Source organism: Squalius cephalus (assembly GCF_949319135.1).
Source record: "Squalius cephalus genome assembly, chromosome: 21".
Lineage (NCBI taxonomy): Eukaryota > Metazoa > Chordata > Actinopteri > Cypriniformes > Leuciscidae > Squalius > Squalius cephalus.
The window spans coordinates 973,491-995,311 of record NC_137142.1 but is presented as its reverse complement, the minus strand read 5'-3'; the positions used below and the strand labels follow the sequence as shown (position 1 = coordinate 995,311).

General features: G+C 38.1%; 1 protein-coding gene across 10 annotated transcripts in view; it reads left to right on the top strand.

Annotated features, from left to right (window-relative positions):
* The first annotated feature begins 356 nt into the window (after window positions 1–356).
* vit (vitrin) overlaps window positions 357–21,821 on the top strand; it is a 36,807-nt gene continuing 15,342 nt past the window's right edge. For 3 of the 10 annotated variants that reach the window (XM_079854524.1, XM_079854520.1, XM_079854517.1), the window contains exons 1-12: window positions 360–432; window positions 11,369–11,459; window positions 13,498–13,557; window positions 13,798–13,954; window positions 15,456–15,589; window positions 15,762–15,839; window positions 16,085–16,264; window positions 16,501–16,533; window positions 17,842–17,880; window positions 17,965–18,018; window positions 19,365–19,427; window positions 19,546–19,605. In XM_079854524.1, the coding sequence (XP_079710650.1) occupies window positions 11,426–11,459; window positions 13,498–13,557; window positions 13,798–13,954; window positions 15,456–15,589; window positions 15,762–15,839; window positions 16,085–16,264; window positions 16,501–16,533; window positions 17,842–17,880; window positions 17,965–18,018; window positions 19,365–19,427; window positions 19,546–19,605 (892 nt within the window). In that variant the 5' untranslated portion in view covers window positions 360–432; window positions 11,369–11,425. Of the gene's footprint in view, window positions 433–11,368; window positions 11,460–13,497; window positions 13,558–13,797; window positions 13,955–15,455; window positions 15,590–15,761; window positions 15,840–16,084; window positions 16,265–16,500; window positions 16,534–17,841; window positions 17,881–17,964; window positions 18,019–19,364; window positions 19,428–19,545; window positions 19,606–21,821 lie in introns of all 10 variants that reach the window. The other 7 variants (XM_079854525.1, XM_079854523.1, XM_079854519.1 and 4 more) reach the window with 6 other exon arrangements.

The window sequence follows — 21,821 nt, the reverse complement described above, 5'->3', positions numbered from 1 at the left end:
GTTAGAAAAACCTTTTTGGAACATATTTTGTTAGTTTGTGTCACTACTCTTAATTGACTGTAATAAAACTGAAACTGATTTAAATAAATCATAATCAGCTATTTATAATAAATAGATTTAAATCTAAATCTTAATTTGGTTTAATTTCCCCCAAAAATATATTTTTCTGAATTTCTGATTGGCCAGCGAATAGGCTGGAGAGTAAAACATGCTGATGCTCTGTACAGCAAGAATGAGTCACATACTGTATATTATGGAGAGTTTTGATCGTGACCTTGATGACTGTTCACAGCTGTGCGTGTGTTTAGGGTGGGACTGAAGGAGGCAGTGACTTTCCCCCCTCCAGCATCACTCACACACACACACTCACACACACTGACAGCAGCGCGCGCGACTGGAGTTTCTGTGCGCGTGAGCCGAGTAGCTGTAAAGGTAAGATCGACGCTCATTTCACACACTTTCATGTGGACTCGGTTTGTCTGAGAGGAAAAAGGCAAACACTTTTATATTTGTTTGAATTACCTGCAGGTTTGCGGTTCAGTCTTTTCTCCACATGTTTTCATCCGATACTTTTTTTCAAGTAAATATAGAGACAGTGTCGCATCACACAGTCAGTGTTTGTGCTCTGTTGGGAATTGTCGTGTTTATTTGGGCTCGGATAAGGATAAGTTCTCTCTCAGGTAGATGTGTGACATGCTGAACCTGCAGCCTAAAGCCATCATGCAGAAGAGAAGAACAATCTCTCTCATCCGCGCGCGCGTGTGTGTGTGTGTGTGTGTGTTTACAGCAGCAGTATGTGAGGAATCGCTGTGAGCTTGATCAGGCTTGTATTGAGTGTGTGTGCGTGCGTGTGTGTGTGAAGATGTGAAGGGAAGCTCTGTAGAGACATGTCTGCAGTTTGAGGACTGCTGTGTTTCTCCTGCTGCTGTTTGTTCAGCTGTCCCAACAGTCTGCATGATATGTGTCAACTTTTATTATTACTATATATATATATATATATATATATATATATATATATATATATATATATATATATACTGTATATATATACACTGCCCGGCCAAAAAGGTCACTGTTTGGATTTAAATAGGCAAATGCCTAAGAGTCTATGATTGGATCAGTATTGCAGTGATTATTATGTTTCTTATATGTTTGGCAACAGTTCTTCTAACTCTAATTGATGGAGTGTGTAGCTTTTCATCTCTTAAACAACCATCATGGTCATATTCCAGCATGATAATGTGAAGATTCATAAGGCTCAGACTGTGAGAGAATGAAGAATCATGTTCACCTCAGAGTCCAGATCTTAGTTTCAGTGAGAGTGTTTGGGATGTGCTGGAGGAGACTTCACAGAGTGCTGGACTCTTGCATTGACAAATCGAGATCTGGACCAAACATTGATGCACCTTTTGGTGGAAATAACATCACAACATTTATTTACATTCCATCAATGTTGAAGTATGATAGGGCCTATATCTATCTATCTATCTATGCTAGTAAACTCCAAAAAAGTTGAGAAAATATGTTTTTTGCTTGAGTACACATTTAAAATGTGTCTTCCTCATCTGGAAAGAAAGATGACTATAACTCAACATGCGCTTAGAAATGTTTGTCCAATCAAATGCTGTCTGTAATGAGAATGACCCTCCCCCTAATTTAATTTGAACACTCATACACGAGTAAACAACAACTTAAACTTCAAAATATGCTGAAAAACCTCATAACAACACACGGAAACACTCAGAACATTGTAAAGGTGAGTTTTGTCAAGCATGCGTTTACTGTGTAACCATGTGACTCGCTGATTAACTACCATAGTACGTCGCATCGTTGGAGAAACTAACCAACGAGTGACGACTTTTGCAAAACCATATTAACATGTTCACACCTCTGTTGTTTGAACCACATGTCTCTTGGAACATTTTTTTTTCGGGAAACATAGAATTGTTGAACTATCTTGGCAATGACGGAACTTGTGACGATAGTTGGCTAACTGTATCAAATTATCAATTTAAATGTTAAAGACACTTAATATAAAGTGGGTTCAGTGTATTTTTATTCTTTGAGCTGTTCTGCTTTTCCTGCAGTAATGCTTTCAGTTAGATGGGGATTATGGGATATAAGTCTGTTTCCTAGACGTGATTGTTCAGGAGATTTCTCAGCTCAAGGCACCAGCTGCCACTGATCTGAACACTAGTCTTGTGACTGTTTACCATTTTGCTATTTTTATGTGGTGTAAATTGAAATCCATAGTGCCTCTACAGAGGACAAGCGCTTCTGAGAATGGATGGATGGATGAATAATGTGTATAGTTTCCTTTTATGATGTTTGAGTGTGTCACAGGTTTTCTTTCATGTGTGGTCATTGGTTCGGTCTGCTCATTCTGGGCTTTAAGAAGAGCTGAAGCTCATTGATCTCAGAATTCCTCCCTAATCTGTGTGTTATGATTGCACTCAATGATTACAGATACTGAGAAAATAAAGCTGAATGTGGTGAAGCGCCCGAAACACAACGTGAGTTCACACGAGTTCAGCTTGAGTTCGCTAAATCACAGCGAGATGCATTGAGGTGGTTAATGGAGACAGGCTCAGTCTGGGGCAGAAAGGCCTTTGCATGTTTGGTTACGCAGGGATTTAACAGGGTAAGCAGGTACTGCTCTTTAAATACTACGGTATTTAACACTCACTACGGTGAAGATGATGTGCAGTGTACAGTAATCTACTGCGTGCGGCACCAGTTTAACTGTACATGTCATTATTCATGTCCATGGCTTTGACATGCATGAATTAAATGATGAAGAACGGTGGATTAGGGATAACACTTCTCACCCGTCTGATCCACAAATACGCCTATAGCCCTATTCACATGATAACTGTTTCTCATGTGGACGTCTGTAAAAGTAAATTAGCATGGCACCTCAGTGATAAAACTCATGCATTGGGATTTATTGACGGTGAAGGAGCGAGTTTTGTAATCCCACGAACCCGCTGATCACGTAATCAGTCACATGATCGTCTGCTGTAAATAACATGTCAAATGCTTGGAATAATACGAATAAATTTGTATTTAATTTAATAATAGGAAAATAATGTTCTATTTATTATTTAATTATTTAATTCTCATTTTTAAAAATAGGAATCTAGTCGTGTGTACGCTATATTCGAAATGGTTCTTATATCCTTACATTTTATTTCAAAATGATGTTATTTAAAAAATTTGGAAATTAGCAGAAACAAATGAATGCAGAATTATTAACATGAGGTGAAAATAAAGCTGCTTGGTTTGTATTTTTAATGTTGTGCATAATAGCCTACATATTTAAAAATTGTATCATACAGACCCTTTCCAAAAAATTAGAATATCATGGAAAAGTTTATTTATTTCCATAATTCCATTCAAAACGTTAAACTTCCATAGATTATAGATTCAGGGCCCACAACTTAAACGATTTCAAGTATTTAGTTGTTTATTTGTACATAATTTGGGCTTCCAGCTCATAAAACCCACGAAAACAGGATTTCAAAAAATTAGAATATTACATGAAATCACACAGTAATTACACAGTGATACCATGGTCATTGAAGCAGGTTTTGGTTATTTTGGCAGTGTGGGCCGGTGCAAATCCTGCTGGAAAATGAAGTCAGCATGAAGTGCTCTGGAAATGTCCTGGTAGACGGCTGCGTTGACTCTGGATTTAATAAAGCACAGTGGACCAAAGTCCTCTTTTCTGATGAGAGCAAATGTTGCATCTCATTTGGAAACCAAGGTCCCAGAGTCTGGAGGAAGAATGGAGAGGCACACAATCCAAGATGCTTGAAGTCCAGTGTGAAGTTTCCACAGTCTGTGTTGGTTTGGGGAGCCATGTCATCGGCTGGTGTTGGTCCACTCAACGCAGCCGTCTACCAGGACATTTCCAGAGCACTTCATGCTTCCTTCAGCAGACAAGCTTTATGGAGATGCTGACTTCATTCTCCAGCAGGATTTGCACCGGCTGTGTTATAAAATCACAGACTAACCCTGTAAAAGGGGAAGATACCTCACGACCCCCTGAGAAACAGTGACCGTCCGAATAGGGCTTCAGGTTGTTAAGGTTGGACTGATTTGCTTGTATAGTCTTTCAAATGGCAGGTACACTTCATGAGTGTATTGAAGGTGATTTACTAAGAATTTACACGAGATCCTTTGCCCATATAATCTTTAAGCTAATAAGGTTCACACTAATGCTGGGATGAGGAGTATGGTAGTGAGATGTCTAGATGACGCAGGTGGAGCTGGGGAGGAGGAGGGACGCCAGAACTGATGCCGGAGCGAGGTGAGCGGCTGCTTATCGGCTCCGCCAGTTCATTGAAAGATTAGATGGGTTCACTCCTCCCGAAATTACGCTGTGAATTTCACTAATTACACATAATTAGGCCAGACGTACTCTCCAAACAGGCTGTGGTAATTGTGTTGACATCTCTCACAGATCATGAGGCACTCGCTGAAGGAGACCAGAACCACAGGAGCTGAGAAAAGCAGATCTGAAAATAAACCGAGGTCTGTCTTATCTAGCACACATGCGATGAGTTGAGTATTCGTTTGAACAGGACAAAAGACTAAAGATCACAATAAATAATTGAATATCACATGAGTGTGTGTTATCAGAGTCTCTGCGGGACACTTAGACTGCAGGTAAATGTGGCCCAGATCTCGTGACAGTGTGAACGGCACAAACCACACTGAACCTGAACTTTTCAATTTCGATTTGTGCCAAATGTGTGTGGTCCTAAATCACAGGTCAGATGTTTTGCTATGCAAGTATCTCTAGATCAACATTCGTCACATTTCTGCACTTACATTTCACTTCAAAGATTTTACATTCCCACGTGGTTGCTTACCTTAATGTTCTCTGTGTTTACTCTGTGTTGACAGTGTGCTGCGTGTGCATGTGTGTAAGTTCAGGACCGGGACATGTCCGCACTGGAATCTGATATTGGACACATTTAAAACAACAATGTGAACAGATATACAAAAAAAATTGGATCTGAGCAATAAATCTGAATTGAGCAACAAGACTTGCAGTGTGAACGTAGTTTAAGTGCAAATAGCTCATGATGTTGGTAAAGGCTATTTACATTAGCTCCGCTCACCAGTCACCATGAAATCAAAATTGACAATTCTTATTTTTAATACAATATTGCAGTGTTTATTATATAAATGATTTATGGGTGCACATCACTATTGTGTTAATAATCTTCTTGAATCAGAATAACTTCCTCTTGCAGCATCTCTTCTCTTCTCTGATGATGTGGGCGGGGCAACCTGTCACTCACATGAGATCAGCCAATAGCTAACCACAACCATCCAATCAATTCCCACAGACACGATCAAGCCCCGCCCACATTTGTTCTTGCTCCAGAAGCGTTTCACTCGGATATACGACACAATAGAGGAGAAAAGACGAGCGCAACTTCACTTTCATGCAGATTTTAAGAAAGAACCCCATATGTGAACAGTAGTAGTGGTCAGGGTCTGCACCGATGCCCAGCAAACCAGTTACTGTGACGTGTGCAGGTCCTATGGTTAAAAGTAGACTTTTCTGACACAAATACTAGCCTAGGTGTAAAGCCAAATGCTTAGCCTTTTAAAGTATTTTCCATATATAACCAGGGATCCCTTTCGAGGACACCTTTACTAAGGAGTGTTTCCCAAAACCATCATTAGCAGTTCAACCAGTCGGTGTTTCCCGAAAACATAGTTCAAACGAACATTCAGAACGACAGATCTCGAGCTGTGGTCAGAAGAAGAGTTTCTTGTTTGACTTAATAAATACTTATCTTGAGCAAAATAATCAAGACATTCAGTACAATCTATATCTTTCATTTCAAATACATACAAATGTCACGTCTTTTAGTTTGTCAGGAGATTTAAAGCACTGTTTTTGAAGAGTGCGCATGTGTGTAAGAACGAACCTATGATTGAATGTGATGAACTGGTTCACGTCTTCAATGATGCGTCATACTACGGTAGTCATGTGATTTACGGCGTACGGGAAACTCAGCTCAGATCCGCAGGGTCAACCAGAGGTCGACTTTCGCATCGTTCGTCAACGGACAGGGTCGTAAATATTTCGTCATTATCTATTATTACCTGACATTTTAATTTTCACATTTGAATGATAATAAGCCATTTAATAGCCTCTGTTTTTGTTCACATTTTCATTTTTATTCACAAACGTACTGGACAAGCATACAGGCTACCCCGGTGAAAAGGAAAGATATTTAAATTGTGCTTTTTTGAACACTCTTAATCTATTTAAATGATACTATACTAAGCGCATATTAAATTTATTATTTTGAAACAACTTTAAGTATATTAAGTGTATTTCAAGTTATGCTTCGGATCAATTTTAAGCTATTCACAATATATTTTAATATTGTGCTAAAGTGGAACCACTTCAAGTAGATTTAGTGCAATTTAAATGTATTTCTGTACAGTTCATTTAAAATATACTTTCATATATCTTAATCTACAGTTAGAATATATTTGAAGCTTAATTTTAATGTGCTTCAAGAACATTTCAATAGCATTTGAGCTCATTAGAAATGTATTAGCATCACACTACTAGCTTATTATTGTCACGGTTTGGGTTAGGTTAGGTCATGTTTCTGTGTCTTGTCATGTGATTCCCTGTTTGTCATGTGCTCCTGCCATGTGTCTTGTCATTGGTTAATCTGATCATTGTTCACAGGTGTTCCTTGTCTTGTATTTTAAGCCGTCATGTTTGCCCTGTGTCCCGGTCGAGTATTGATTGTCCCGGATCCGGTTTCTTGTTTTCTAGTCTTGGTTTTGTGTTCCTGTTTCAGTTTAGAGTTTTTCATGCCTGGTCATGCTTTTGTTTTGTGTTTGTTTTATGTTTGATAATTAAATTTGCGTTTGGGTCCTCATCTCAACTCGCCTCCAGTGAATTTGTTACAATTATAAAGCAGTTTTTTTTTTCCAGCATTCAAAATGGTACATTAAAAGTGCAAAAATAATTTAAAATAAATGTTAAGACACACACTTTGAAATCAAGAACACTTTAATATACTATCTTGTTGTGTACATTGCAAAGTAAGTACCTAGAGTACATTAAAAAAGTACAGCAGCATATATAATCTCTGAAAACAAAATTTTGGTAGAACATTTCTGTTATACCTGTATTACTGAAAAGTAAATAAGCATCACAAAGTTACAGAAAAACAATGTGCAGAAGTGAATTATGCATTATGTACAAACTCAGGCCTACAAACGGCTGAACCAAAGAAACAGAAGAGTTCGAAGGTCACATCTTCATCTTCAAGTGGACGATCACTTCTCTGAGTTCGACTCATTTTCCACAACTGAGGGCTTGTGGTTCAGACACTGTAGTGTGTGAAGACTGCTTTATCACAGGGTCTGCGAAAGGGAAGAAGAGTTTATATAGAATTAACCCATGATTAACATTTTTGTATCCATGTTTGAATATGTGTATTATAATTTGCATAGAATTGCATTAGAATTGTGTTGTCTTCTCAGTTTACCTTTAAAAGCTTTGGCTATATCCTCATCAAGCTGGACATGAGTGTGTCTGTCGTCATACTGAAATCTATGAGTTACACTGAACATGAGATTAGAAGAAGCCCAACACAACTTACAGTGAGCAGAGTTCAATCAAAAACTCACAGATATTTGCAGCAATAAAGCAACCTGTGAGTATTAGAGGGTATGTTGTATATTGATAATTTATGAATATTTATATTAGATAGTTTATTTAAACCTAGGGTATTCCCCATGAACGTGTCTATTGTGCTCATGCTAACATGCTCTCTCTTCACCTCTGTTGCAGAGATTTAGGGAAATTAGAAGTTGTGCAAAATATTGTTTGCCAGGACAACTAGGACAAGTGACTTGCAGCTTTACTAAAAAAATACAATTAAATAAGCAGATTTTTACATGAATGACTCAAAGGAAGCACAATTAGACACCTGAAATGGACACGTTGCTAACATTTTCCTACCAAGACTGACTGAATCACCTTTCATTAGGCCTGATTCAAAGATCTCTATAACAGAGGTGACATGAGATTAAACCATACTTACTACTCTCTTCTTCACTCGTCTCTGCACTCAGATTTCAGTTTTTCCTTCTATATATATATATATATATATATATATATATATATATATATATATATATATATATATATATATATATATATATACAGACCGACCCTTTCCAAAAAATTAGAATATCATGGAAAAGTTTATTTATTTCCATAATTCCATTCAAAACGTTAAACTTCCATAGATTATAGATTCAGGGCCCACAACTTAAACGATTTCAAGTATTTAGTTGTTTATTTGTACATAATTTGGGCTTCCAGCTCATAAAACCCACGAAAACAGGATTTCAAAAAATTAGAATATTACATGAAATCACACAGTAATTACACAGTAATACCATGCTCATTGAAGCAGGTTTTGGTTATTTTGGCAGTGTGGGCCGGTGCAAATCCTGCTGGAAAATGAAGTCAGCATCTCCATAAAGCTTGTCTGCTGAAGGAAGCATGAAGTGCTCTGGAAATGTCCTGGTAGACGGCTGCGTTGAGTGGACAGCACAGTGGACCAACACCAGCCGATGACATGGCTCCCCAAACCAACACAGACTGTGGAAACTTCACACTGGACTTCAAGCATCTTGGATTGTGTGCCTCTCCATTCTTCCTCCAGACTCTGGGACCTTGGTTTCCAAAGGAGATGCAACATTTGCTCTCATCAGAAAAGAGGACTTTGATCCACTGTGCTTTATTAAATCCAGAGTTAACGCAGCCGTCTACCAGGACATTTCCAGAGCACTTCATGCTTCCTTCATTTTCCAGCAGGATTTGAACCGGCCCACACTGCCAAAATAACCAAAATCTCCTTCAATGACCATGGTATCACTGTGTAATTACTGTGTGATTTCATGTAATATTCTAATTTTCTGAAATCCTGTTTTCGTGGGTTTTATGAGCTGGAAGCCCAAATTATGTACAAATAAACAACTAAATACTTGAAATCGTTTAAGTTGTGGCCCTGAATCTATAATCTATGGAAGTTTAACGTTTTGAATGGAATTATGGAAATAAATAAACTTTTCCATGATATTCTAATTTTTTGGAAAGGGTCTGTATATATATATATATATATATAACATGTTATTTTCAAACTTTAATTTACATCAAAACAATGAAGCCAAATTGTTCAGGAAATCATAAATAAATACACAGCTTCATTTTGCAAATAAAACAAATGTTTATGTAATGTTGTGCATGTTATAATAACTAATTGTGTTTTAGATGCATTGGACAATGTTTTATAGTTGTGTTAAGACAGACAAATGTCTCCACATATTTAAACAGATTTATCAAAGTCTTTAGACCTGTCCAAGTAGGAAAAACTAAACAGTGAGCGATTTATTTATGCAAACTCACCAGTAACTTCTGAGGGCAGATCTTCAACTCTTCGAGTCTGCTTCGACTTCGACTTGAAAAGCTTGGCTCTGATTGGTCAAACTGAATGTAGCTGAACTGAAAAAGACATGCTGTTACATTTTTGTGTCAAAAATACGACTGGCACAGACGTTGATTTAATACAAATCTTACCTAGAATCACAAAATAATGACATTCCAAATGTCACACGCCATGCAAACTTGAAGAAGCTGGGTAAAGCAAACAAACACTACATTTTCTATTAATTAGTTCCCCCAAAAAACTCTAAATCCTGTCATCATTTGCCCTTCAGTAGTTCCAAACATTTAAGACTTTCGTTCATCTTCGAAAGAAAAACAGATATTTTAATCGCTCGACACGATCGCTCTATATAATGTAACAGTTTAAATGTATACTTCTAAATCTAATCACATTCAAGTAACATAAGCAGAGATGAAGCACGCACTGCATATCTGATCAACGGAAGCTCATTATCATAAGAACCAATCAGGGGTTATTTCGTTTCCCGAAAGCATTGTTGGCCAACTATGGTCGCAAGTTCATCGTAATGTCCATTGAACTCTATTGGTAACGACGGAACTTGCGACCATAGTTGGCCAACGATGCTTTCGGGAAACGCACCCCTGAGCCGCTCAACGTGTGGGAAACGTGTTACAAGTGGGCCTGAGTGAGTTCAGTGAAAACATGGATAGCTGGAAAATTCCATCAATAATGGGGAAAGAGTAAAGTAGAATATACTTGGACTTTTCTCTCAGTATAAGTCAAGTACACTTAAGTGTAATTTGAGAAGTACATAAAGTATATTTCTGAGAAGTATATAAAATGTAGACTGAAAGTATACTTTCTTATTTTCAGTTTAAAAGAAGTATACTAATAGCACACTTGAATAAAGCTCTTCTCCGTGAGGGTGTGTCTCGGGCAGTGGGGTTGAGTTCAGAGATAATGCCGTCATTGAGATGAGAAATGACTGATCTGGCTTTTCATTTCGCAGTCTTTGTTACCCTGATGAGGTTGGCAGCGTGTGTGTTGAGCCGCAGAATATCCACAGGGCTTCATAAAGCTAGGGTTTTTGAAAGGGCTGCCATTAAAAAAACAGTTGTGTCCAAGTCTAGTGCACAAAAATACACCATGAATGCAGCACGAAATCTGGATTCCTGAGATGGGGAACTTAAAATATAACATGCTCTGATGAGTTATCATTCACATTTCCTGTAACCAGACTGATTTACTGGTTTAGAGAAAGCCATCTTAACATTCGGCTAGCTTCATTGCCAATACTAGGCTTTAAACTCTTAAAAATAGTAGATCATATTTTTTGACACCAATGATTACTGTAAAGTCTGTTATTCTACTGCTGTTCTACTCAGTCTCCTTTGTTCTAGTCCCCGCCGGTCTTTAGTTGTCATGGTATATGATTTTGTTATTCTGCTGTGTGTCGTTAATATTCCTAGTTTGCCTGTGTGTTTATCTGCCTATGTTTTCCGTTCTCTTTGTCGGTTGTTGTTGAGTTTGGTAATGCTTTCGTTCTATTAAAGTCCCCCTGTAGTCAATCCTTATATCCCTTAAAACTCATCTTTGATCACCAAAATGACATATTTAAACTTTTTTTTAAATTTCTTCATGCCTTAAAATATCTTGAATGTAACTCAACACCCTTGCCTCATTAGGGTCTATGAATATTCAAATGAGCCCCGCCTCCACTCACTGGGTTCCACCACAGGGGTACTTTACATAAGTATTGTTTTAACTTCATATTCGTTATCGTGTTCCTGTTTGCCACCACGCTTTGCTTCAACCTGACTTTTGCATTCATTCACACATTTCATTTTTGTATTTGCCTTTAAAGTTTCCAAAGCCTTTCCTTTGTTGGATTACAGGAAGAAATACGGAGGCTGAAGAAAACATTTGAGCAGATTTACACTGTGGAGCTCAAGATGAGTAAATCGACTCTCACTGCTGTCTTTATCGGTAGGTGTTTTTTTTTACGATTTTCTTTTTTTATATATATAAAATTGTACTTCTGAAAACAGGTATATTTACTTAAAGGTGTAATGACATGACCTTTTATTAGGGGTTCAAGCGCTTGCCCTGTAACCCTATTGTAATTGTTACATTTTCGAAGGATCAGCATTCTCCCCTAAAAGTGAGCGGGCAGACCAAACCGTAAGTCGTAGAGACTTGAAACTTTGAGGGATGGTAGTACTCACACCGCCTACAACGTCACCAATGTTCGCCCCAAACGGCCTGACGGGGGCGCTACAGCGGTCAAAAGTACAAAATGGCTCATAACTCCTAAACCGTTAGGCGAAATTTTCAGGTATTTTGGATTTTTTTGAAAAACCTACGTTTGCGAGTTCTAGGTTTTTGGCCCGATCGGAATCAAACCAGTGCAGCAAGATTCTCTGAAGTCTGATTGTCAATAGTTCTCAATAAAACAACCCCCTAAGGGCCGCCAAAACGTTCGAAGTGGGAGGAGCCACTTTTTCTAAAAAGGGCTATAACTCGTGAATGGAATGAGAAATTTTCACCAAACTCAGCGCACCTATGTAAGAGCTCATTTTGTGGTCGCATTGAAAAGGACGTGGCGACTGGCCACTTGGTGGCGCTATAACAGGAAAAAACAGGAAAAAACATAAAATGGCTATAACTACTTCACCGTTAGTCCGATTGACTTGAAAATTGGCATCCAGTGTCTTTGAAATTTGAGCAGCTTTCAGACAAGGTTAACGGTTTTTCATGTGTGTAAAGGATTGTGTATCGTGTCATTTTTCACACACACCCACGACATTCATACCGCATGGTAGAACTCCTCTTTCTGAGCAACTTTGCCTCAAAGACTGCCGCCATCCATCGAATCGTTCTTCAAATATTGGAGATTATTTCAAAAAACAACTTTCGTGAGCTAGTCCTAGGTTTTTGGCTCAACCTCGATTAAAACCTCTGCGGCACAATTCTCAGGACTCTCTAGGTCAACAGTTATGGATAGCTGGATAGCTATAGCAGGGTCATTTAAAAACAGGCGTGGCCAAGTCTACCCAAAAGCCTATCATTCCTAAATGAATGATTTCTATGTGAACATTAAGCGTAGCGTTAGTTCTGGCAGGTCACGTTAGTCAAGCTCGCATCAGTGACTCTCAGCTGATCCACGTCTACCTATAGGAATACGACGCCTATCACCGTATTCATATATAAGCTCCTTCAGTATTATCAGCAGCTATGGCGTTTCTCAGGAGCGAATTACCCTCCTCCCTCCCCAGCTCCACCTCTCTCAGTCAGGATTTGGCCTTCTGATTACCCTTTGAATCAAAATAAATTCTCAAATTATGTTGTACTTAAAATCTTGAATTAATGATATCTGCAATATATTCATGTTGGTTCTGTTCTGTTCACCCTAAGGGGGGTTATTGATGCTCTTGTTCATGCTAGACTGCATGGATGCGCAGGGAGTTCTTGCCCAGAACAGAACCATACCGCCAATCCAAACTATATGCTAATGGCCAATCGTATTTGACGATAGTAGTCTTGACAGAAATATAGTAAAGTGTCATTTATTCCTGTGATCAAAGCTGAATTTTCAGCATCAATTCTGTGGTTTCCTATTGTTATTGATTTCACTGTTAAATATAAATATGACACAGGCTTTATATGTATTTATATACTTTCATAAACAGTAAATATAAAGAGAAGTATTCATTTTAGAGTCTCTGTGATGTCTTTTTTTTAGTTCTACGCTGCTATAAGTGGTTTCACATGTGTACATTACGTCCACAAGACAAAACACTCGCTGAATTTACAGCCCGTTCAACATCAGAGAGGTGGAAGGAACGAGTATTAGGGAGATAAAGCCCTTACGCTTTATTTCGGATTACAGTTTTACTGCTACTCTGAGTTCTGAAAATATGCCAGGAATAGTCTTACATTGGTCTTATTTGATTTCAGAGAATGTAATAACTTGGATAATGTTGTCTCGTAATTTGCTTTTGCATTATGCTCTGTATGTTCCTAGCATTTCTGCTGACTTCCAGTGGAGCAAAGCCAAATGGAAAGAACAAAAAGCAAAAACAAGGTAGCTTCAACGGGTGGGACCCTTTCAAAATGTACTCCTTTTTACCTTATTTACACATAAATGGTGCATATTAATATCTCAAATGTACACCTTACTACCTAAATGGTATATATTATTAGCTACTGAAAGAGTGACAGTGACAACTTTTGATGTTTTTTTTTTGTTTTTTGTTTGAGAGTCTATGCTAATAGTAATTTGCATGTTTGCCACATTCTTCTGACATTGATTCTGCTTCTCTAGTCGTTCCAGCAATAGAATGTGAAATGCGGGCTGGAAAGATCAATCTTCCAGAGTTTATCGTGAAGTGTCCAGGGAACTGCAAGGAGACCAAGGAGAAGGTCTATGGGACGGGTGTGTTTGCCTCAATCTCCAGTATCTGCAATGCTGCTATTCACAGGTGAGCTCAAACAGCTTGTGTTTAATGAGACCCGATGTTATGAGACTAGCCTGTACTAGTTTAATGAGATGTTAAAGTTTGATCAGTATTAGGGTAAAACACAATACTATGCAAAAGCTTGGACTGCCTTGACCAAATTACAAGTTGCTAATCTAATCGAAAAGAAACTAACACAAGTTTATTTTTTTTAACTAACACATTAAAAAAATACATACTATCAGTCTGTTCTTTGTTGAGTAAGAAGTTTTCAATGCTATTTTATTAATAAAAGTTCTTTGAAGGAGTCCTATGGTGCTGTTTTCCATGTTCGTCTTTCTTTAGTGTGTTGCTGTTTGAGCATGAAAAAGCTCTGGTTATTCTCTATATCAGAGTCAGTGTTTCAATATTCCTCATTTAAATAATTAATGCGCAGAATAAAGGGGCGGGGCCTGGTTGAGTTAGTTAGTAATGTGTTTAACTGGCGGTTATGGTAAGGGGCGGGACATTTCCCAAACACACTCGAAGCGCTCGACCAATCACAACACACTGATCCAGCCGACCAATCAGAGCACAGTGTGCTTTTCAGAAGGAGGGGCTTCATAGAGACAGGAACTAAACAGAGCGTTACTGACAGACTGGGAAGAAAGGAGCCGCAACAATGGAGAATATGAGGAAAATAATCAACATTTGAGCATGGAAACCTAGTAGATCCCAAAAACAACATCAAGACTTTGTACAAGGGCATAATATGACCTCATTCATGTTTTACCCCACATGATAGCAGCTCAGCACTTGCTGTAGTTCTTGTTGTCCTTAGTAGTTGTTGTGGTGTGGGGGAAATTAAGCTTTTTATAGCATTCCTTACCTGTCCGAACCCTGTATATGAGGCTGTGGATGTACCTCAAGCAGGGAGAAGATGTCTTTAGAGATCGCTTAAGGCCTTCCCTGCTTTAAGAGCATCTGGTAGCATCTGATCCTCAGGCGTCTGTTTAGAAAGGCTCCTGAGAGGTTTGGCGAGTACATGAATTTATATTATGGCCTCAGTGGTCAAGTTCTGACACTATGAAACTTGATAAATGAGCAGAATTACACAGGGGGATCAGGTTGCACAAAATGCCTCTTCAACAAATACTGTTTCTTATTGCTTGCTGTGATGTATCGGTCAGTGCACATGTGGGCTGCTGGTCTGCATCATGTCTAGGACTCATTCCCTGCTCTCTCCTGGATCTCCTTTCCCTCTTATACTTTGGTACACATTTTGTACACAGCAGTATAAGGCAGACTGCATGCATTGAGTTTGGATTATCTCCAGAAGTGATCAAACCCTCTTTGCCACTGGATCTCAGTCAAATTTAAGTTGCAAGATCTCAATTGAATTGCATATCTAATTAAGTAAATGCATTTGCATAGCATTCTATAATTAGCTCTAAATTAAATTTAATGTTTTGTCTAGATATTTGCTTAAAGCTACCGAATTTACTAGATCTCACATGCTTAGTGTTTTGGTGTTTGTTGTTTTCAGTGGAGTCATCACTAACTCTGGAGGAAAGGTAATTGTCATGAAGATGGCAGGACAGGCGATCTACAAGGGCAGCTTTGCCAACGGCGTCCGATCCCTGTCCTTACCCAACTGGAGAGAATCATTTTCTGTCTCAGGTAGGGTGAACTTTACTCTGAGCAAACACTCCTACATGTAGGCTCGCTATAGCGATCAAAATGAAATGAGAAACATGGAAAGACACACTAATTTCATAAGAAACTTACTTTCTCACATTTTTTAACTTATGTTTTGAATGTTGGATTTATAACCTTTGGTTTTATGTGTCAGTGGGTAAACCAAAGAAGGGAGTGATATATCCATCCACTCTGGTCTTTGTACACTCAAGACCCACCATAGTGAAAACAGGTAAGTGTTTGAGCCAGATAGTAATGCTAGTTTGTCATATTTCTATGTCTTTAAGTCTTTAGCTCAAACAATAATGCATGGCGCTAACAATGCCAAGATCATGGGATTGCTAAACTCCCAGCAATCTCCCCTTTGGCAGAACCTGATAGAGTGTGGATCCATGGTCAGAATCTTGTTCACAGTCGCTCTTTGATGATGAATGTCAGTGTCCAGTAGCAGCTCATCATCCATTCATGTTTCCTAAGGTGAAACCAAAGACCTGTCGTACTCCACAGTGTCACCAGTGACAGAGGCTCCAGAGGCGGAGCCGAGCACCACCACAGCTCCGCCCACAACCACTCCTGTGACCACGCCCACATCCACAGCTCCACCCACAACCACATCAGCCAAGCCACGGGTCACCGTTCATAAAGTCCGCGAGGCAGGTGAGCCAATCTGTTCAATGCCTGTTTATATCTTTCATTTAATGCCTTGAATGAATCATAGTCCCTTAAAATCATAGTAAAATCAATCCTATGCTTTTATCCACTTGTTCTTGGGTCAGTTTTTCAGTACCCTCTTAAAATGAACATCCTGACTGGACAATATGGATCAGGTTCCCTCTCAATCTGTCCTTTTTCCTCTCTCTGTTTCTAAAGCAAAATCTTTCTTTCTTATCTAGGCAGCAGTCACCCGTATTTCAGCTCTGTTGCACGTAAGTCGAGCGGGCATGTCGAAGCCTACCTCATGTGGGACTTGTGTTCTCTGCTTTCTGCTGTCGTATTATTTTACTCAGAGATCTGTGGGTGTTTTTAGATTTTTGTGGTGGTTTACAGAGCTAATGGTCTCTTGCAGTTTTCCTTTGATTCTTGTTATTGTAGTAACCGTCTGTGACTTTTGGGGTGTAGATGGTGTTGGCCTGTGAAATCCCTTTTTTTTTAATCTAATCCACTTTAAAGTACACATGAAACAGTATTTACTTTCCACAACATGACGAGTGACAAATAAATTCAATAATAAGAAAATTGTAAGGTGGAGTTTTATTTTTATCCACTGATTACCATACCAGTGACAATTGTAGTTGAAGCCAGTGTTGGGGAAAGTTACTTTTAAAAGTAATGTTACAATATTGCATTACTCCCTAAAAATGAACTAATTACATAACTTTTTATGTAAAGTAATTTAAAGGAAATGTACATTTTATGCAGAAGAATGCGTTACGTTACGTTACTTTTGCTTTCCTTTTTCTCACCTGCTGTTACTTTACACATTATATAAAAAAATGTGATTACGTAATACACACTACTTGTAAAAAGTTACTTTACTAGTTGCATCAAAAAGTAATCTGATTACATAATACACATTACTTCTAATGTGTTACTTGTTATATCAAAAAGTAATCTGATTACATAATACACATTACTTCTAATGTGTTACTTGTTATATCAAAAAGTAATCTGATTACATAATACACATTACTTCTAATGCGTTACTTGTTATATCAAAAGGTAATCTGATTACGTAATACAGGTTACTTTACTAATTATATAAAAAATTCTGATTAAGTAATACAAATTACTTTTTTTACAAGTTATTTTACTAGTAACATCCAAAAGTCATCTGATTATATAATGCATATTGTAATTCGTTACTCGATATATCAAAAAGTAATCTGATTACATAATACACATTACTTCTAATAAATTATTCATTATATATAAAAGTAATCTGATTACATAATACACACTACTTCTAATGTGTTACTTTACTTGTTATATCAAAAAGTAATCTGATTACATAATACACGTAACTTGTAATGCTTTACTCCAACACTGGTTTGAGCACCAGTTGTGTCAAAGGCAACATTTTGATAAAGGTTAAAGATATTTTTTTCTTTAGAATTAAATGCACTGATGAATCCTGTACAGTTCATGTTGACTTTAAGGTTACTGTTACAGCTGAAAAAGAAACAGAATATATCTACTGCTTCAATATCTATGTTCTCTCTAAATGCGGCATGTAGGACAGTCACAGAGTGCCCAAGGAAAGGGTCCTACGCAAGGTAAGTCCTGCTTTAACACTGTGTAGTCTTCACTTCCTGTCAGTAACACAAGCCCTAAACTCTAACCGTAACATTTGTCTTAAGCATTTAGAGGCAGCTCAGTCTATGCCAATAGGTTTTTACCACGCACAAACACAGGTAAACCACTCTCCTATTACTCTGTCTGTGTTTCCTTTTATTGTGATGTTTGACTGTTGTGCTTTGTTTTTAAGTACTTTGTACTCTATACTTTCTCAAAGTAAATAGCTTTATTGAGTTTTACTGGTGATTGTTTGTGTCCTGAGCTGGATGAGTTGTGTTGATCTTGATGTTTTTTCTATTGTACGTCTATGTCTCTTTAATCCAAATGTGAATGTGTTCCAAAATCTGCTGTAAGTGTCACTTCCTGCTGCCAGCTGGTGGCGCTATGACTGTGAACAACAATAGCAACATTCATGTGATCAGCCCTCATGAGCAAACATACAATTTAATCTAAATCAGAAAATGCACTAGTATATGAGACTCTTCCTGTTTCTCTTTTTTGGCATCAATTCCCTTGCCATGGCAACATCATTAAAGATATCAAACATCCACTCGCAATTGAGCATCTTTAATGTCTTGGCATCATATTTACCAAGTTTGGTGAGAATTGTATTAATCTCCTTGGAGGAGTTCAAATTGAGGGAGAAAAAATCAAATTCTGCAATTTTCAAAGGATCCTCATTTAAATCCATGATGGCCGACTTCCTGTTGGTTGGAGCTAATGAAAAATGTCAAACCAAAATTTATTCAGACACCTTCAACATTTCTCACATTATCACAATTTATTCGTTATAGTTTAGAAAATGGTAATACAATGTGAGAAGAACTCAGAGTTTCACTGGTTTTGTCCACAAATGAATTATGTGGAATATCTGTCAGCTGTTAAATTTAACTACACAATTAGATAATATCAGTTTAGCTCAACCAATCACCAAGCAATACTTAATTTTGTTCAGTCTGTGGTGTAAAAAAGGTCACCAAAAAACACTTCAGCAAAACATGATCAGGTCAAAGTGTCGGAATCATTTTTGGTACCAAATGTTTATAAATGTTACTGGTAGTCACTGTATGAAGAATGTTTGGGTATAATATGTCACAGTTTACTTTATTTTGCATAAATGGACTATAGTGTTCTGCACCCACTAGTAAAAAAATATTAAAAATGATATCAGGTGTCTGAATAATTTTTGGTTTGACTGTATGTACAGAGTTTGGTGACTCTAGGTAAACCTAACACCACCAGTGTAATTAAACCAGGGCATGAACCAGCATAGTGAACGAGCCAATACATTTTAATTCCAGACACTATTCCGGCTGGTTTAGTAATTAACCTGTAAGCATGAATTTTATAGGTCTAGTTGGCTTTGACAGGTTTCCATTGTTAATGTAAATGTACTGTATTCTTTCAGTGAGTGCAGCTTTAGATGTGGCTGGTCTTGAACATGTTTGTGTTTTTACGGCAGGTGTGCACCGGCCAGACATGAGCTCCACCATCCGAAGACAGCCGCATGTTCCCTCAGCTTCAGGTTTGCATGACTCGTTCACTCGGTTCAGACATCACTCAGTAGCAGCTGTGGTGCAGGCATGAACTCTTGCTTTCTTCTCTCTTGGATATCGCTCCATCTGTTTCACATTGATAAGCAGCTTTGAGTCGGGTGCAGCCGCAGTCTGAGAGAAAGCAACACACGCCGCAGTCTAATCCCAGTAAGTATCTGCAGATGCCCTCTATTAGCATGTGCGTGTCTTTGAATGTGTGCTGATACACATCAAACAACGCAATTAAAGAAGTCCAATGCTCTTTTTTGCATCTAGAGGGATCAGGTAAAGCACCTTTATACATTAGTAAGCCTCTCCAATGAACAAATCATACATGCCAGTAAACAAATATTGAGCTTTCTACTTCACCAGTGTCACTGATGTCAATTAAGTTAAAGACCAGTAATAAACTAGATGCTAATGTACTAGCCCTGTCATTTGTTCCTAAGGCATGAACAAGCATCTTTCGGTTGATTTGTCACTGATTCCTGAGACTTATCTCTGGCACAAAATATCTGATGATTTTAAACTACAGATCAATAAACAGGATGTTAATATTTAACTTGATTTTTACACGCAATTTTGCCACTAACATTGCTCTCCTGTCAAATAAGACAATATTTCAGAAACAAAGTCAAACCTGACTCGACACTTGTGTCTCTGAGCAACACAGTTGTAATGTTTGTTAATGAGTTTGTTATGAGTTTGTTTGAACACCAAAATGACATATTTAAATGTTTAAAATGAAAATGAAAAAATGTAAATGAAAAAAGCAAAAAACTTTATGCCTTATAATTTCTTGAATGTAACTCGACACCCTTGCCTCATTTAGTATGCGCGGTTCTATGAATATGCAAATGAGCCCCGCCTCCCCTCACTAACCCTAACCTACCCATTCGAACTCTAGGCTGATTTACCCTGGGTTGCACAACCCTCTAGGTAACAGCCCAGGTCCTTATAGCTATTTTTCTAAATTTTATACATTTTTCCATAAATTTTATATAAATTTAGGGCCCTGAACCCTCAGTTGTTCTCCCCGGGCTAATATTGGGCACCTCGAGCTACTCCAGCCCTCCTTTAAAAGTACATTTTCATAAAAGAAATTTTTTTTATGTTATTAAAATCAATTTGAGATCGTTGGGTGTGGTTTGAACATACTAACGTTTACACCTTGCTCAGGAAACCTAAGAGGTTATACTAACATGAAAATTCAAAATGAGATTCAAGATGAGAGGGAGTGCGTACTGGAGGACGTGGTCTGGCTCGGGCTGACCTAAAGTGGTCAGTGGACGGATGGCCCGCGCACAACCAGGCTCAGACCTTAGATATTTCATTCCACTCACTCACTCAGCTCAGAGATCCACTGGTTGGCGATCACACGTTGATCTGATTGGTTACAAGGTAGTTTGTGACGTCAGAAACACCAGCGATTTCAAAGCGTGTTTTTGAGACTGTCTTTGGTTCACTGCAGTTTTAAGGAGGAAATACTCAGCAATGCTGTCGACTTATGAACTTACACATGGTTTGTCTTAAAGCACATTAAAAACACCACATAGACACAAACAACATTAAAAGCTGGATTTTCACCACAGGGGGACTTTGACATTAAATAATAAATAATGTGTTTTTGAGCAAATCGGTTGAGTGAATAATTCTATGACTCACTCTCCTGTTGAAAGAGTCACAGTAACCCGCCCCCCCCCCCCACTGACTGTCTATCTGGAACAAACACAGATACGTGGAGTGTGTCAGGATCCAGAGAAGGGAGGACCCAGGTGCAGAATGAACAGGGAGTGATATTTATTGACAAAGACAAAACACAGGCAGGAACAGTCCAAACAATAGAGCAGGGAACACACTGGAGAACAGGCTGGTCAGGGATGATAGGAACCACACAAGACGAGCACACAACAAGAGATGACAGAAACTAAAAACTGACAACTATGACTAGAAAAACAAAATAGACTAATAACTGGAGGCAGCAAAGGAGAAAATAAGGTAAATAAATCATTTCTCTAAATAAGTAACTAGTAACTAGTACTTACAAACAAAAAGAAATTAAACAAGACTGCAACCTTGCAGAGAACTGGAGAAAAAGAAATAAAAGATTGCTTAACAAAAAATAAAGAGCAGTAAAAACAAGGCTTGAGAGAACTAGAAGTAAATAAAGACGAGAACTAGACTAAACACACAGGGACAAAGAAACTAGAATTTAACAAAACAGAAATAATCAAACAAGGAAAACTAAATCTACAGTAGCACTGACTGTTACACTACACACGCTGAACGCAGACAATGCTCAAAACAAACCAGCAGAGACATGAGGGAAAGAGGCACAATATAAAGGGACCAGAGCACATGAGGATCAGGTGAGCACGATTAGT